At 36.3% G+C, this 17,517-nt stretch overlaps 1 protein-coding gene across 3 annotated transcripts in view; it reads right to left on the reverse strand.

The window, feature by feature from the left end:
- KPNA4 (karyopherin subunit alpha 4) overlaps positions 1–17,517 on the reverse strand; it is a 69,456-nt gene that overhangs the window by 51,102 nt on the left and 837 nt on the right. The window contains exon 2 of one of the 3 annotated variants that reach the window (XM_049105795.1): positions 17,246–17,368. The exons of the other annotated variants lie outside the window; for them this stretch is intronic. Within the exon in view, the coding sequence (XP_048961752.1) occupies positions 17,246–17,257 (12 nt within the window). The 5' untranslated portion in view covers positions 17,258–17,368. The remainder of the gene's footprint in view (positions 1–17,245; positions 17,369–17,517) is intronic. 3 annotated transcript variants of the gene reach the window in all.

Consider the following 17,517-nt stretch of genomic DNA (forward strand, 5'->3'; position numbering starts at 1 on the left):
TTTTTATTTCATACAGCTATCTTCATTCTCCAGAATGTTAATACTTGGGTAATAGCACAAAAAAAAACAAAAGAAAATAAAAATTTAAAAGACTAATGAGGCACGAGCATTTTTGGGGGCTTATGGGATATATTCTAAAACTGGATTGTGGCAATGGTAGCATAACTGAAAATTTACTAAAAGTCACTGAATTATACATTTAAAATGGGCTTTAAGGGATCCCTGGGTGGCGCAGCGGTTTGGCGCCTGCCTTTGGCCCAGGGCGCGATCCTGGAGACCCGGGATCGAGTCCCACGTCGGGCTCCCAGTGCATGGAGCCTGCTTCTCCCTCTGCCTATGTCTCTGCCTCTCTCTCTCTCTCTGTGACTATCATAAATAAAAAATAAAATAAAAAAAAATAAAATAAAATGGGCTTTATGCAATAAATTATATCTCAAATTGTTTAAAACTAAAGACAATTTTTAAAGAGTTATATATATACACACAAACATATATAACCTTCCTCTCCATACAATATGGATTACTACTATACTATTACTTAGAGCCTGCTGGGAAGCATTCACTCAATCATTCAAATATTTATTAATCACCTATTTGTTAAGCACTAGAAATAAAAAGCTGGACCAGACGTAGCATATCTGTGCCTTTAAGGAAGTAGTATTTATGACAGAGAAATAGAATAAAATAGTAGTAAAGCTTAACATTTAGCAAACATTTGGTGCCAAACACCACTTATAACACATTACTTGATTTTACTCATCTAATAAATGTAATGTTATAATATGCATATACTGCTCTTGACATTAGAAAAACTAAAGTAAAAATGAAATACAAGCTGAATCTTTAATAAATGGAAACTTATCTAAAGATAGGATTCCAGGTAGAAAATGCAGCATATACAAAAAGAGGGAATTATAAAAGATGGTGCATGCAGGATCTGTTGAAGAATGTCAGAAGCCAACAATAGAAAGGTAGGCAAGGAGCCATATCAATAAGATCATAATCGATTATATAAAGCTAATCTACAGAAGAGTTCAGAGAAAAGTTGAATTACTGGTATTTTCAACCCAAACAATCATCACATCTTAAACAAACTTGGCAGGTACAATAGTCGTTCAACCCAATAAACATGGTAAACAAAATGGTAAAAGTGTTTAACTGTGAAAGTCTGCTTTAGGATGCCTGGGTGGCTCAGTCAGTTAACGTCTGACTCGATTTCAGCTCGTTATGATTTCAGGGTCATAGAATTAAGGCCCAAATCTAGACTCTGTGCCAGCGGGGAATCTGCTTGAGATTCTCTCTTTCCCTTTGTCCCTCCCCTCACTCGTGCACACATGCTATCTCTCTCAAATAATCTTTTTTTTTTTTTTTTAAAGATTTTGTTTATTTATTCATGAGAGACACAGAAAGAGAGGCAGAAACACAGGCAGAGGGAGAAGCAGGCTCTCTGCAGGGAGCCCAATGTGGGACTTGATCCTTGGACCCCGGATCATGCCCTGAGCCAAAGGCAGATGCTCAGCGGCTGAGTAGCCACCCAGCTCTCTCAAATAATCTTAAAAAAAAAAAAAAAAAAAAAAAAAAAAAAGTCTGTTTTCCCATACCTTTTCTGTTTTTCCCCTCTTTTCATTTCCACTTGATCTCTCCAGTAGTATGCTTATTCGTGCCTTTGCCAAATATCATGTATGCCGGCAAACTGCATGTGATCAGCAAATAAATTCTAATTTTATGTTTATGACAATAAGGAGGAAATTTTGAGTGCTTAATGTTAAATGCTTACTCAAACTGTGATTTCTCAAGATAGTATTTATTAATAGTAGTAGTAAAGTTCTAATTAGCACTACTACTGATGGGCAAGCCTTTATAAGCAAAATCAAATTCTTACCTCTAACAAGTAAAAAGATAACTCAAGATTTAGTATAAGAGAAGTTTCAAAGTAAATTCAACAAGGAGGGGCAGCCCGGGTGGCTCAGTGGTTTAGCACCGCCTTCAGCCTGGGGTGTGATGCTGGAGACCTGGGATCCAGTCCCAGGTCAGGCTCCCAGCGTGGAGCCTGATTCTCCCTCTGCCTGTGTCTCTGCCCCTCCTCTCTGTAGGTCTCTCATGAATAAATAAAATCTTAAAAAAAAAAAAAAAATTCAACAAGGAGGCCTAATTTAACCTTGGCAAGTTACTGAACAGTTTTGTAAACTAATTCTACCAAAAATAATACTTTTAAATGATCCATATCTAAATTATAAGTACTGAAATAATTAGTACATAAATATAATTTATGTCACAAAAATGTAATTGTTAACAGTTAACTCCAAGGAATAGGATTACAGTAGAGTTTCACTATCAAACATTTGAACGACAGGGAAATGTATTAAATTCAGACTTATACATATTTCTTTGGAAAAGTTAGAAAATAAACATAGTAACAGAAAAAAGTTCAATTTTCAGTTTCTTGTATTTCCCTATCTTATACAAGATATATATACATATGTACACACACGTACCTTTAGTGTCATATCTAAAAAAATCACTGCCCAATTCAATGTCATGAAGTTTCTGTCCTAGGTTTTCTTCATAAGAGTTCTGTTTTAGGTTTTCCATTTAGGTCCTTGATCCACTGAGTTAATTTTTAGTATATGGTGTTAAGTAAGGGTCCAATTTCATTCTTTTGCTTGTGGATATCAAATTTTCTTAGCCCCATTTTTTGAAGAGACTGCCCTTTACCAAATGAATGGTCTTGGCACTCCTGTCAAAAATCTTTGACCATATTTGCAAGAGCTTATTTCTGTGTTCCCTATTCTATTCCATAGGTCTATGTTTGCCTTTTGTTAGTATCATACTGTTTTGATCATGTCAAGTCTCAAGTTTTAAATTAGGAAATGTGAGACCTCCAACTTTCTCCTCTTTTTCAGGACTGTTTTGACTATTCAGGGTCTTTTGAGATTCTATATGCACTTCTCCATTAAATCTGTAGATCATTTTGGTAGTACTGACATTTAACAATAGGTCTTCCAACCCAGGAACGTGGGATGTCTATTTATTTGTGTCCTCTTTAATTTTTTAGCAACATTTTGCAGTTTTCAATGTGAAAGTCTTTTACCTCATTAGTTAGGTTTATTCCTAAGTATTTTATTCCTTTCGATGCTATTGTAACTCAAATTCCTTTTCAAAATGTTCCTTGTGAGTGACTGCTGATTTTACATCCTGTAACTTTGCTGAATCATTTATTACTTCTGACATTTTTCTATAAGGATCATTAGGGTTTTTGACATATAAGATCAAACCATCTATAAACAGAATTTTACTTCCTCCTTTCCAACTTGGAGGCCTTTTGTTTCTTTTTCTTGCCTAACTGCTCTGGCTAGGACTTTTAGTACTATGTTGAACAGTACTGGTGAAAGTGGGCATCCTTGTCTTGATCTTATTCTTACAGGAAAAGCTTCCAATGTTTCACCATCCAGTATGCCATCTGGGGGGCTTTTTGTATTTGGTCTTCATTATATAGAGGTAGTTTCCTTCTATTCTTAGTTTGTTGAGTGTTTTTATCATGAAAAGGTATTGAATTCTGTCAACTGCTTTTCCTGCATCAATGGACATCAATGTGTGGTTTTGCCCTTCATTCTGTTAATCTGGTAGAGTATACTGCTTTTCATAAATTGAACCATCCCTTACATTCCAGGATTAAATCCCACTTGGCCATGGTATATAATCCTTTTAATATGCTGTTGAATTCAGTTTGCTAGTATTTTGAAAATTTCTGCAACACTATTCATCAAGGGTATTGGTCTGCAATTTTCCTGTAGTGCCCTTTGGCTTTGATACCAGAATGCTAGTTTTTTTGTTGTTGTTGTTGTTTTTGTTTTTTTCAGAATGCTAGTCTTACAGAATAGATGTGAACATATTCCCTTGTCAGTTTTTCTGAGAGAGTTTAAAGGGGATTAGTATTAATTCTTAAATGTTTGGTAGACTTCACCAGTGAAGCCATCCAATCCTGGGCTTTTCGCCATTGGAAGATTTTTGATTACTGATTCAATTGCTTTCCTAGTTATGGATTTTTTTGTTTTAAAGATTTTATTTACTCATTCATGAGAGACACAGAGAGAGAGAGAGAGGCAGAGGCAGAAGTAGGCTCCATGCAGGGAGCCCAATGTGGGAGTTGATCCCGGGACTGGGGGATCACACCCTGAACTGAAGGCAGATGCTCAACCACTGAGCCACCCAGGTGCCCCCCTTCCCCCAAGCTATAGATTTGTTTAGATTTTGTTTCTTCAGGATTCATTCTTGGTAGGTTGTGTGTTTCTAGGAATTACTCCATTTCACCTAGGTTATCTAGTTTGTTGGTGTTTAAGTCATACATATCCTTTTGTAATATTTTTTTTCCTACAAAACACATGACAAGTAAAAACATTATCTTACATGAGTAAACACTAAAATACAGGTACACAAATAACAACTCTAAGAGTTCAATTAAGAAATGATCAATGCAAACTGTTGTGAGGGAAAATTTGTATGCCAGACTCTGTCATGAGAATTAAGAACAGAGTAGTATACAAAATAGACAAGGTCCAGGTTGAACTGAGGCCTCCAATTCAACTGAGGTTTCAGCTCAACCTGGAAATATAAGGGAGAAATGGCAAGGTAAAGGGAAGACAAGAAGTGTTTCCAATAGGGACCCCATAAAAACAAAGATAGAAAAGCGAAACTGAGTGTTAAAGGTAAGGTGGATTTATCTGCCCTAAGAGGGAGAAGAGTCTAAGATGAAAGTTATAGAAATGGGGGAATTATAAACTGAAAAGTTAAGAATCCAGGGGATGTTCAATGTTTGCCTTTTCCCTAGCATTTATGTAGCAAACACTCAAATATCTGCTAAACTTAACTGACAGGCTGAAATACCTAGCTTATTACAAAATTTTAACTGACTTTATAGACAACAGGAATCCACTGAAATAATGGTGTTCTGGGAAGTTTACCGAACTAAATTCCAATGGTTCTCAATCTGCGGTGATTTTGCCACTCAGGCAACATCTGGCAGTTTCTGGAAACAATTTTGGCTTTTATAACTGGGAGGGAGCATGTTACTGGCATCTAATGGCAGAGGCGAAGAAAGCTCTAAAACAGCGTACAATGCACAGGAGGTTCCCCATAAGAAAAAACTTATTTGGCCCAAAGTATCAAGTGTCAAGGTGGAGAAACTTGGCTGTATTCTACCATGAATTATTCTTATAGGAACCCAAATTTAAAAAAAGGACCCCAAATTAAGTTCAAATATATGTGAAAAAATGTATAAGAAAAAGTAAACATTCTAAGAAATTTAATAGCAGTAAGATTATGGAGGATTACTTTATTTCCATTTCTCTAAAAAATTTCTACAATTACATGCCATTACCATTTCAAGAGACAAAAATTTACCTTCATTTAAAAAATCTGATTTAGTCACTAATCCTAATTACAGTGCACACACATTTTTTTTTTTTTTAAGTTTCATTTAATTCCCTCAAGTAGTTCCTTAAATGCCAATGATAGCCCAGGTTCTGCAATGAGAATTAAGAAAAGACTGGTATACAAAATAGACAAGGTCTATACTTTCAGGGAACTTCTAGTCTGGGGGAGAAATTAACAGAGTAAGTACACTAACAAATTATGATCAATGTATTTCTTACGGAAAACAACAAGGGGGATGAAATTTCAATTAGCTCACTAGGGGCGTGGGTGGATGGCAACTCTATGTAAATAACACTGAAGACTCAGAGGATGAGAAATAAACAGTGGAGAAAAGGCGGGTATAGGTATAGAGGGTGGAGAAAGCATTCCCACAGATCAGCATGTGTGAAGGGCCTAGCTACTGAAGTGCTAGAGTTAGAAGAATTAAAAAATGAGAGTGTAACTAAGGGAGATAAAGTGACAGAGATAGGAGGGAGAAATAGATAGGGACCAGATCTGGTCTCCGTAAAGAATTTGGAAGCTAAGTGTGATGGAAAGCTACTGAGGCAGAGAGGGGCATGATTTCATTTTTTAAAAACCACTCTAGTTGTTTTATGAATTGGAGAAGAGCAACAGCAGAAATAAGGCAATCACTATGGAGATGAGATTAATAATGAGGTAATAATGATACGTCAGAGTTTAATAGTGAGTAGAAAGTTAACAGAAAAGTTAAGAACGGAATGACATTAACTAAATAATGTCATACTTACAATCTTGTCTAAAAGAAACTTCTCTTTCCAAGGATGCTGCTGCAGAAGCAGGCAAAGGCTGTTCATTACCATGTCACATCCTCCCTTCCACAGCACTGCTGACTAGGAAGGCGGTGAAGGGGAAAGCACCTAACTCAGGAAAAGCCAATCCATAAGTATGCTGAAAGTAAAACCTATCTGCTTCACTTTGGGTAGAGCTTTACTAGCTCAGATTCTCTCAGTAATTGAACGCAAAACTACAGAAAGATTAAGATAGTATCTAGGAAAAATAAAAACTAGCACTAGGTTAGTCGGAGACAGAGCAATACAAAGAGAATCCATGAATTCCTACCACCAAGACACTCACCTGATGTATCCTGAATGAAGTGAGAATTGGGTCCCTTAATATTCCTAATACCCCATCCTTATTTGACCTATTCTGGACAAAGGTGTTTCTTGCATTCTTAAAAGCTTTTAATCGAAGCAAGTACCCATTAGGTGGGATTTTAACTTTATGGAAACTGAGGTTTAAAAAAAATGAAGCTTTCCTAATGGCATACAGCTATTGAAATGCCCTCTTAGGTGTTCCAACTCTAAAAATCAAGCTTTTCCATGAGTCTCAAGGGAAGAGTTACCGGACAGTTAACATTTAGGATGTCCTTTCCCTTCACATTTGAGGTATACTATTTATTGTAAATTTGAGTTTAGGAAGGGCACACAAGAGATCTACTACTACAACAGTAGCTCACAATGGCTGAATATCCCCACAGGGTCAGTCTATAGCAGTGATCTTGACTTGTGAGAATGCAAACTCTGTGAGAATTTAGCCTGTTATTCATTGTTGTATCCTCACTGCTTACAACCGAACCTCAGACACAGAAAGTGAGTAAATATTTGCTCAACAAATGAATTCAATACAGGGAAGGATACATGGAGAAGTCAGTCAGTCAGAAGGGTACATGGAGAAAGAGGTAACGAGAGGTCACCAATGACCCTTTGGTAGTGGAAAGTTGTCATGGTCTCTATTTCTCTTAATTAAGCTTCTTAAAAAAAAAAAAAAACAACATACAGCTTTATTGAGATATAATTCACACATCATACAATTTGCCCATTTAAAGTGTATAATTCCAAAAAATAAAATAAAATAAAGTGTATAATTCCATGGTTTTTAGTATAAAGTCGCAAATAACCACCATCTAATTCTAGATTATTGTCTTCACCATATAAAGCCCATATCCTTTAGCAGTCATTCCCTAAGGCTTGGACAACTATTAATCTACTTTCTGTCTCTATGAATTTACCTATCCTGGACATTTCATAGAATTGAAATTACGGAATATGTGATCTTTTCTCCATTTTTTAGTATTTTTAAAATTTAAATCAATTTGCCAAGAATATGTGACCTTTTCTGACTGGCTTATTTCAGGTAGTAAAATACTTTCAAGGTTCATCATGTTGTAGAATGGAGCAGTACTTCATTCCTTTTTATGGCATAATACTATTCCATTGTACGTACAGACCACATTTGTTTACCCATTCATCAGTTGATGGGCATCTGGGTAGTCTGTTTTGGATATTATAGGTAATGCTGCTATGAACACTCATGTACAAGTTTTTGTGCAGACACTTATTCTTAATTCGCTTGGGTTTTACCTAGGGGTGGAACTGCTGGGTCACATGTTAATTGTCTAACTTTGAGGAACTGTGAAACCACATTCCAAGGTAGAATGCACCATTTTACATTTCCTTTAGCCATGTAGGAGGATTGCACTTTCTCCATATCCTCACCAACACCTGATACTTTTTATTTATTTTTGTTTTCACACTTATTAAAAAACCAATCCTAGTAGGTCGAAGTGGTATCTCATTATGGTTTTGATGTGGCATTTCCCTAATGACTAATGATGTTGGTTATATTTTTTATTTGTTTATTGGTCCTAAAAAGTTTTTATGATTTGAAGATAATACTGTTACTAGCTTAAAGCTGGAGAACAAAAGGGAATTGGGAAAATGATTCAAGATACTAAGAGAAAAAATGTGAACACTGACATAAAATGTTGGATCACAGTTGATCACAATGAACTCAATTCTATAAATATACCTGTATATAATGAACACCTCCACATAATAATTCAAAGGCAAAATAAGAAACCATTCTACATCTATATTGAACAGGGCTGCTTTACAATGTTGTCTTCAGTAATTTTTTCTTCCTTTCTTTTTACTCTATCAGATCCCCTCATTCTTGTGACAAATCTGGGGTTATGTGAAAGTACCAACATTCTTCCCTACCTAACACACAAACAGAGCTTGTGCTGCCCAATCACAGAACCATACTCCCCTACCCAAAATGATTAATTTGGGCATAAGCATGCAATCAAATCTTAAAAAAAAAAAAAGATTTTATTTATTAATGAGAGACAGAGAGGCAGAGAGGCAGAGACACAGGCAGAGGAGAAGCAGGCTCCATGCAGGGAGCCCAACGTGGGACTTGATCCCAGGTGTCCAGGATCACACCCTGGGCCGAAGGCAGGCGTCAAACTGCTGAGCCACCAGGGCTGCCCAAATCTTACTTAATCAATCTTCCCTAGACCTTCACTAGAACTCTAACCGCAATTAATACCAGTTGTGGCCCTAGACTTACAGGTTATGAAAGCTTATGCTTAAACTAATGTGAGGTGGGTTTCTGTTCCCTGAAACATAACCACATAGTATAAAAATCAGCTCTTTTAGCCTAAAGTTATCAGACTTTTTTCTTTTTTAAAGATTTTATTTATTTATTCATGAGAGACACAGAGAGAGAGAGGCAGAGACACAGGCAGAGGGAGAAGCAGGCTCCATGCAGGGAGCCCGATGTGGGACTCGATCCCAGGTCTCCAGGATCATGCCCTGGGCCGAAGGCAGATGCTCAACCGCTGAGCCACCCAGGCGTCCCTAAAGTTATCAGACTTAACTTGGGTTTTATACTTACTAAAAAACCAAGAATAATGTAACAATTATTTGAAAATATTAAGACTATATTTTACTTGCTTTTCTGGACCAGTAACAGCTGAAAGTGACCACAGAAGACCAGGGTAAATAGGTAGAATGGGTGGCAAACAGGATAGGGTCATTTCATAAAACCAAGGAAACACTACCTATAGAGCCATCAAGATACAACTACCATTAACTAAATAAATTTAGATAATGCCTGCTTTAAGGAATCAAAAACACATGCTATAAAAACTAAAACAAGTATTCAGAGTAGATACTGAGCAACTAAAGTTTTCATAAAGTAGGAAACTGAGATAGAATATGATTTGCTATCTTATATTAAAAAATATGCCTACCACCAAATTATAGGATTCTGACTTTTGTCAATAAATATTAAATTCCGGGTTTTTCAAAACACATTATTGAAAATGCAATTTATGTTAGGTTTAATGTAAATTAAATTTAGGGTAAAAGCGACAGCTAGTAAAATTTTGGTCTAATAGTAAATGAACAGTAATAGAAAAAGCTTAGGTTTTAAGTGTATCTATGACCTTAACTCTTTTTTCATCACAGGTACTAAAAGTGTAAATCAAAACTATTTTCTGGTTAAATTTACAATCTTGTGGGAAAAGTTACAAACTACATTAGGTATTTACTAACCTACTTACAACACAAAAATTAGATAAATGAAGTCAGAAACTAGTAATTTTGCAACAATCTGGTTGAAGCACACAAGAGAAAGGCTTTTACTTGAGCGCTAATGAACAGAAAAGGAAGCCTTCCCCAATTCATGTGATGTGATTGGAATTATGGTCCACAGCAGTACAAAAGGAACTACAAACAAAATGTTATTCTAACAAGGAATACGAGGGATTATTTGGATATAATGAATGATGAAGCAAGCTGGAAGAAATAAAGAGCTTCCATTCACTGTATATACTACATGCCAGGCACTATTAAGCATGTTTAGGGAGATTCAAAAAATAAAAAATAAATGGCTAGAGATATTAAGTTAACTTCCATAACTATTAAATGGAAGAACCAGAGTTCAAATCCATGCTTTAACTGTTACAGTCTTTTAAGAGATTTTATGAATTAAGGGGATCCCTGGGTGGCTCAGCGGTTTGGAGCCTGCCTTTGGCCCAGGGCGTGATCCTGGAGTCCCGCGTCAGGCTTCTGGCGTGGAGCCTGCTTCTCCCTCTGCCTTGTCTCTGCCTCTCTTTCTCTAAGTCTATCATGAATAAATAAATAAAAAATAAATAAGTAAATAAATAAATAAATCTATCTTTGGTGGGGAAGAGAGATTTTATGAATTAAAAGTGACAGTCATCTCTTACAGAAGCAACACTAATAAACAAAGACAGTGGCTCTCAAAGTGTGATCAATAGGTTTCTGTAGAGATACTGAAGCCTTTTCAGAGGGTCCACAGATCAAAACTATTTTCATATTACTACTAATATTTACTATGGTTCTAATATTTGCACAGCAATGCAATGCAGTGGGTAAAACTGCTGGTGTTTTAGCATGAATTAAGACAATTTCACCAAGCTGTATAAGTACACACTGTATTTCAGTTAAGAAAACAAGATACATGGGTGCCTGGGTGCTCAGTTGGTTGAGTGTCTGCCTTTGGCTCGAGTCATGATCCCAGGGTCCTGGGATGGAGCCCCCATAGCCCGACATCAGGCTCCCTGCTCAGTGTGGGGTCTGCTTCTCCTTCTCTCTCTACCTGCCACTCCCCTTGTTTGTGTGCTCTCTTGCACTCTCTCTCAGATAAATAAAATTTTTAAAAAAGATCAGCTCACTTAATGTCCCTGACAGTACAGTAAAAAATTACCTTTTTAAAAACTGGCCCTTTCTTTAAGTTTTGTGATAAAATGAGGATTACACATAAACTACTGCAGCATACCCACTTCTGCATAACGATGACTGTCTCAAGGAAAAAGTTTTTGTATGATTGAGTTGCAAACTGAACTAGCCATTTTTTTTCATAGAACACCATTTTTACTTGAAAGAACGACTGACAGACAAATTATGGCTATTCAGACAGTGTCTGGCAGATGTTTTCACAAAAATGAGCAAAGTGAGCTTATGGCTTCAAGGAAAACAACTTACAGTGTTTCTTGCTAATGATAAAATTTAAGCTTTCAAGTGAAAATAAGAATTTTGGAAAATCTGTATCCATCACTGTGAGCTTCACAAATTTCTAATATTCAAGCTTTTTTTGATGAACTACTTGATGACACTGACAATAATTGGTGAATTTTCACTGTATAATAAAATGTGCCAGCATTTGGAAGATCTGCATAACTCTGTGAACTAATATTTTCCAAATGACCAATACATGCTTATACAAAATCAGGCATGTGCAAAAGATACAATCCAAGTGCAAGACAGACCTATACATTTTAACATAACAGAGTATGAAAGGCTCACTGATGTGTCCTCAGATTCCATATTGCAACTAACCTTTAAGAAACTACTATTTTGTGGAGTTCTGGTATAGTATCAAACAAAAATTTCCATAATAATCTGAAAAGGCTATTAAAACATCCTCCCTCTCCAACTGCCTGTGTAAAGTGGGATATTCTTCATATACTTTAACCAAAACAGCATTATCACAAAAGATTGAATTCAGAAATAGACATGACAATCCAACTATCGTTTCTTGAGCCAAATATAGGAGACCTCAAAAACAAAACAAAACAAAACAAAACAAAAAACAAACAGAACAAAATTAAACATGGCTATTCTTTTCACCACATTTTCTGGGTTTTAGAAAATAAGTTATTTTTCATTAGAAATTTGTTTATATAAAAATATAAAGTAGCTTCATTGTTATTTTTATGAGCTAATATTTTTTTAAATTCTTGTTTTAATTTCTGAAATGACAGACTTTTTTTTGAAATGACAAATAGTGATAGAAACCCACAAACAAAGCTCTTTCAGGATCCCTAATTTTTAACAGCGTAAATAGGTCTTCATCCTCCAAAGCTTTGAAAACTTCTGGACTAAAGCCATTAGAAGTGTGTGTGTGTGTGTGTGTGTGTGTGTATCTTATTTAGTAGATGCCAATATAAAGATTGGCATCTCATATTAACTAAAAAAAAGGGAGTCTCCACTAATCCTTTTACTAACCAAATCTAACTATAAATGTATTCTCTAGACTTTAAAGTCCACAAAAGATACACAATTTCAAAAATCTCTCTGGGAGAAAAAGGAAACTTACTGAATAGCTATTATACCCCATGGACTATGCTTTCACATATAACCTTTTAATCAACTTTGAGACTTGTATCAAGGCTGAAAGAAGTTAAAAACAGGTAATATGGTATGGTATAAATAGTACAGACTTTACTTTGACATGTACCTGAACTAAAATCATTCCCTTAATGTAATGTTATTAAGTCACTTAACTCTAGAGAGTTTTCTTCTATAAAGTAATTCCTATTATTAGACTGAGAGAAATGAGAATACAATTAAAAGCATATACAGTATATGCTTCGATCATACTTCTCTGTTCCAAAAGTAAACCAGCAAATACCAAAATCATCATTCAAGACTAGACTTGATGACACTCTCATTTTACCATCACAGTCCTTAAGGCAGATGAATGCTGCTCCAAAAAAACACTCAAAAATATTTTGAGGACCCACAGTAACTATCAGGCATTAGAGATCAATGCTTAAAAACTATATACACATTTTTCTAAAGTACTTTCATTCTTTTGAAGTTAACTCACTCCTACAACTCTTCCCAATCTTGTATATATATGTTCATTTGACATTCTAGAGACTATGAAAAACGAAGACATTTTGATATCTCAAAGAAAATTATCAATGAAGCAATTCTGAAATTGCTTGCCTTGTAAACCAGGAAAGCTGACAGGGAGCACAAAAACAATTATTTAATTCCTAACTATATTTCTATTAGATATTTCACATTGTCACATGCCTGGACTATTATGTGAAAAATTAGACTGCAGTTATTTTAAGTATAGTAAATATGTTCCAAGATTTGTGATGAGAGAGGTCAGTCTCTAAAAGTTAACAAGACTTAATAGCTTAACAATGCTTTTCACTCTGTATGGTTACAAACTACCAAAGCTGGTTAACAACAACAAAATAGCCGATCAATTTATTAAACTCTTGCCAACCAAGCAACTGTTTATTTCTAAAGTTCAGAGAAACACAAGTGTCCAGTCATTTAATATTTTATTATTTATTTTTAGGGTAAGTTTTTTTCTCAAAGTTGTGTTTTTATAAGATCTAATTAATTTCTTTTTTAAAAAAAGATTTGAGAGAGAGCATGTGAAAGAGAGCACACGCCCACAACCAGAGGGAGGGCCAGAGGGAGAAGCAGACTCCCTGCTAAGCAGGGAGCCAGATGTGGGGCTCCATCCCAGTGACCCTGGGATCATGACCTGGGCCGAAGGCAGACTCTTAACTGACTGAGCCAGCCAGGTGCACCAAGAGCTAATTATTTTCTAACAATTTATGCTATTAGAACTTGGGATACTCTCGGAACTACTGTAAAAATCATAGATTGTTTGGAAAGTCTACAAAAGAATCCCTGCTCTACTTTTAAAACATAAACTAGGGACGCCTGGGTGGCTCAGCGATTGAGCACCTGCCTTTGGCCCAGGGTGTGATCCTGGAGTCCCGGGATCAAGCCCCACATCAAGCTCTCGGCATGGAGCCTGCTTCTCCCTCTGCCTGTGTCTCTGCCTCTCTCTCTCTCCCCCCTCTCTCATGAATAAATAAATAAAATCTTAAAAAAAAATAAAAAATAAAAAACCATAAACTAGATGAGCTTTATTTGATCTATCCTGACAAATATTTTAAGTTTGGTCACTACCCATTTCCTGTTTTGTGTTCAGTGTACCCTTTCTATGGTTACCTTTCTCAACCTAGTTAACAATGATCCTCTACCACACTGCAAGAAAGCAGTCAAGCCCTTAACACCATCCGAAAATTCCCATAAATTATTTTAAATGAATACTGATATACGTCTTCTTTAATACTTTTGTGTTTCAAGAATTTAGCATGATCACATTTTGGAAGAGCCAGAATGGTAGATTGAAAGGTAAGAATGAGCATCATATTGAAAGCTCTTAATCAGTTTCAACTTCTAACACTTAAAAATTATGACTATTAGAAGGGTCAATGATTCCCTGTGGTCAAACTACTCTTCAATGAGCAATTAAAGAGCTCTACGTTAAAACTCTTCCCTTTTAAGTTCAATGTAACTTAAGTTCTGTATGGACACAGAGAAAAAACAAAGAGCCAACTGCAAATACGGTAGTAAAAGAATCAATTACAATGAATCCTATTAAATCACCCTAACCCTGAAGCAAAAAAGCAAAAAGTGATAAAATGCTCAGGGAACTGCTAGCATCTTCCTAACATGAAGCAGGTGCCAAGTACCTCTGTTTTAATAGATTAAAGAATCTTTAAGACTGACTCTCAAGGTCACACACAAAGTTAGAGATCATTAGATCACACTAAACTCTAGGACTTTGTACTCTATGTCATTATCAAACAGTATCAGATCAAACTGAAAACATGGTAATTACCTCATTCTATATGCTGTTCTATATCTGAACTGTCCAATAAGAGAGCCAATAGCTTCATATGGCTATTAAGCAGGTGAAATATAGCTAATCCACACTGAGATGTGCTTTTTAAATTTTTTTCTCCTTTTAATTTTTTAAAAAAATTTATTTATTCAAGAGAGACACAGAGAGGCAGAGACATAGGCAGAGGGAGAAGCAGGCTCCCTGCAGGGAGCCTGATGCAGGACTCTATCCCAGGACCCCCACAGCAGATGAGCCAAAGACAGATGCTCAACCACTGAGCCACCCGGGTGCCCCTGAGATATGCTTTAACTGTAAAATACAAACCGGATTTTGAAGACTTAGTATGAAAAGAATATAAAATATCCCAATATTTTTTATATTGCTGATGTTATATTGGTATTTTGGATATATGGGATTAAATAAAATTCACTGGATAGTAATGGTCCATACTTCTTTACAAAAAACTCTCAGTGAAACAGATGTCATCATTGAGACCTAAACCCAAAGTAGAATTTTCTTAGAATCTATTGTAGCAAAACATAGTAACTATACGTGGAGGGGAAGGTTATGGGGATAATAAGTGTTCTGAGGGACACAGACATATAGATAATTAAATACACAAAAAAGGCCATTTTAGTGTTCTCTAAAGATGATAAAAAGTTGCTATCTCATTACAAGTGTATCTGACTTTGAATAAGTGAGGAGAAAGTACAGTTTCCACTAGAGTCATGTCATTTTCCTAGGTGAAACAGTGAAAATATCCCTATTTCTTTTGTACCCACAGGGTTATCAAAGTCCTCAAGGATGTCCCTAGGCACTATAAACTTCTCAAAAAAATCTGGTTAATGTGTTTATAGTTATTTTTAAAAATCACTTATAATATTGTTCTAATAGAGTCAGCACAATCTTATTTTGACTAATGTGATAAGAAATTGACAGTAAGAGGAAACATCAAATTACCAAAAAAAAAAAAAAAAAAAAGGATCGCTTTAGAACAGTTTGGCAATCCCAGAAAAGGTTACGTTTAAAGTTACCGTATAACCCACTGGTTCTACTCCTTGGGATATAACCAAAGAGAAATGAAAACATAGGTCCACAAAAAACTATGTACATAAACGTTCATAGCAGCATTACGCATAACAGCTAAAATAGAGTGGAAACAAAGCAAATGTTCATCAACTGATGAACGGATAAACAAGATGTGGTATATCCATAGGCTGGATTATTATTCAGCATATTACTCAGCCATAAAAAGGAACGAGGTGGAACGAGGCTCTGTTTTATTTTTGTTACATGTGAAAACCCTGAAAACATTATGCTACCTAAAAGAAGCCAGTCACAAAAGATCACATACTATGTAACTCCATTTATAGGAAATATCCAGAATAGGCAAATCTAGATGGAGAGTAAAGGGAAATAGAGATTCTTTTTGGAGTGATAAGACCATTTTAAGATTGGCTGTGCTAATGGCTGCACAGGGTTGTATAGCATAGGAATTACATTTCAATGAAGCTGTTTTTAAAAAAAAAAAATGCAGCCAGAAATGTAGGTGAAGGGAAAGCATCAGAACTTGTCAAGCATCTAATCGCTATTTTTTGGATTTTGTAACTTGAGGTATTTATGTTTTTAAATTTCGTAATGGTTTTCATTCTAAATATTGATATCAGTAAAAAATTTCCTTCATCACAGTATTACCCAAGTAGGTAAATTTAATGAAAAAATCGTAAGTTGTACCTTTAAAGTGGTGATTATTATGGCATGTGAATTATATCAATAAAGTTGTTAAAAATTTTCCACAGAAAAAAAAGGATCACAGGATAATATCTCACATTAACCTTAAAACAATCACAGAATTAAGAACCACATCCTCAGGTATTTTAATAGATCCTCAAACTATGAAACCCACTGAAAACAACACAAACTACCTTAAAGATTGAACGGCTTTGTGAAAAGCCCCCCAGGATAGTTACTATCTCAGTCAACCAAATGCTCAAAGTTCAGAAACAGGTGATGGGAATTTGGAGATTTTAGTATAAAAAAGTACAGAGGAGCAATACAAAAACTACTACTTGACCACTTTTCTTTTAAAAGCTACATTCCTGATGCAGGCACAGGATGCACGTATTAAAAAAAAAGAATCGATTTACCTAGACTCTCAACACTGAAGGGAAGAAAAGTCTATCAAAATTCTGTGATTGGTGTGCGTGTGTGTGTGTGTGTTTTACCCACACACCTCATGTAGCCTAACCACCTGGGGGGGGAGGGGGAGCTGTATCGAAGATAATCAAGGGTTCCCCCCCACCCCCCTTCTAAAATAATAAAACGGGATGGTGCCATTCCAGAGCCCACCCCATCCCCCACTACCACCACCTGCAGGTGGAGGGAAAGGATACTGTAGACTAGAGGATGACAGCTTTGTATAACCCTGTGGACTTTATATATAAGAATGCAGCTGGTGGTCTCTCAGGAGGGGATAAAGAGATTTGTGAGCAAGCTGAAATAAGGGGTATTCTTTGCCTGGAAGAGGGCACACCGTGAGCCACATCTTGAATCAGCTATATCCAGAGTAAAACACAGGCCGCTGGAAGGCACTGTTAGCATCCACCAGGATGGCCTCTCACGCCGGGGGTGTTTTTTTCAACGGAGAAGTTGACTCCTGTAGTTTGGACATCGGGGGGAGGCAGGGGTAAAGCGGGAGTCGGGAAGACCAGAGAAAACGCCTTTAAGTGGAGACGACTCGGACCCCGCAGGGGAAGTTCCGAGCCCCGCTCGGTCGCCGCACGCTCGTCCCCCCCCCCCCCCCCC

This window comes from Canis lupus, chromosome 34, assembly GCF_003254725.2.
Source record: "Canis lupus dingo isolate Sandy chromosome 34, ASM325472v2, whole genome shotgun sequence".
NCBI lineage: Eukaryota > Metazoa > Chordata > Mammalia > Carnivora > Canidae > Canis > Canis lupus.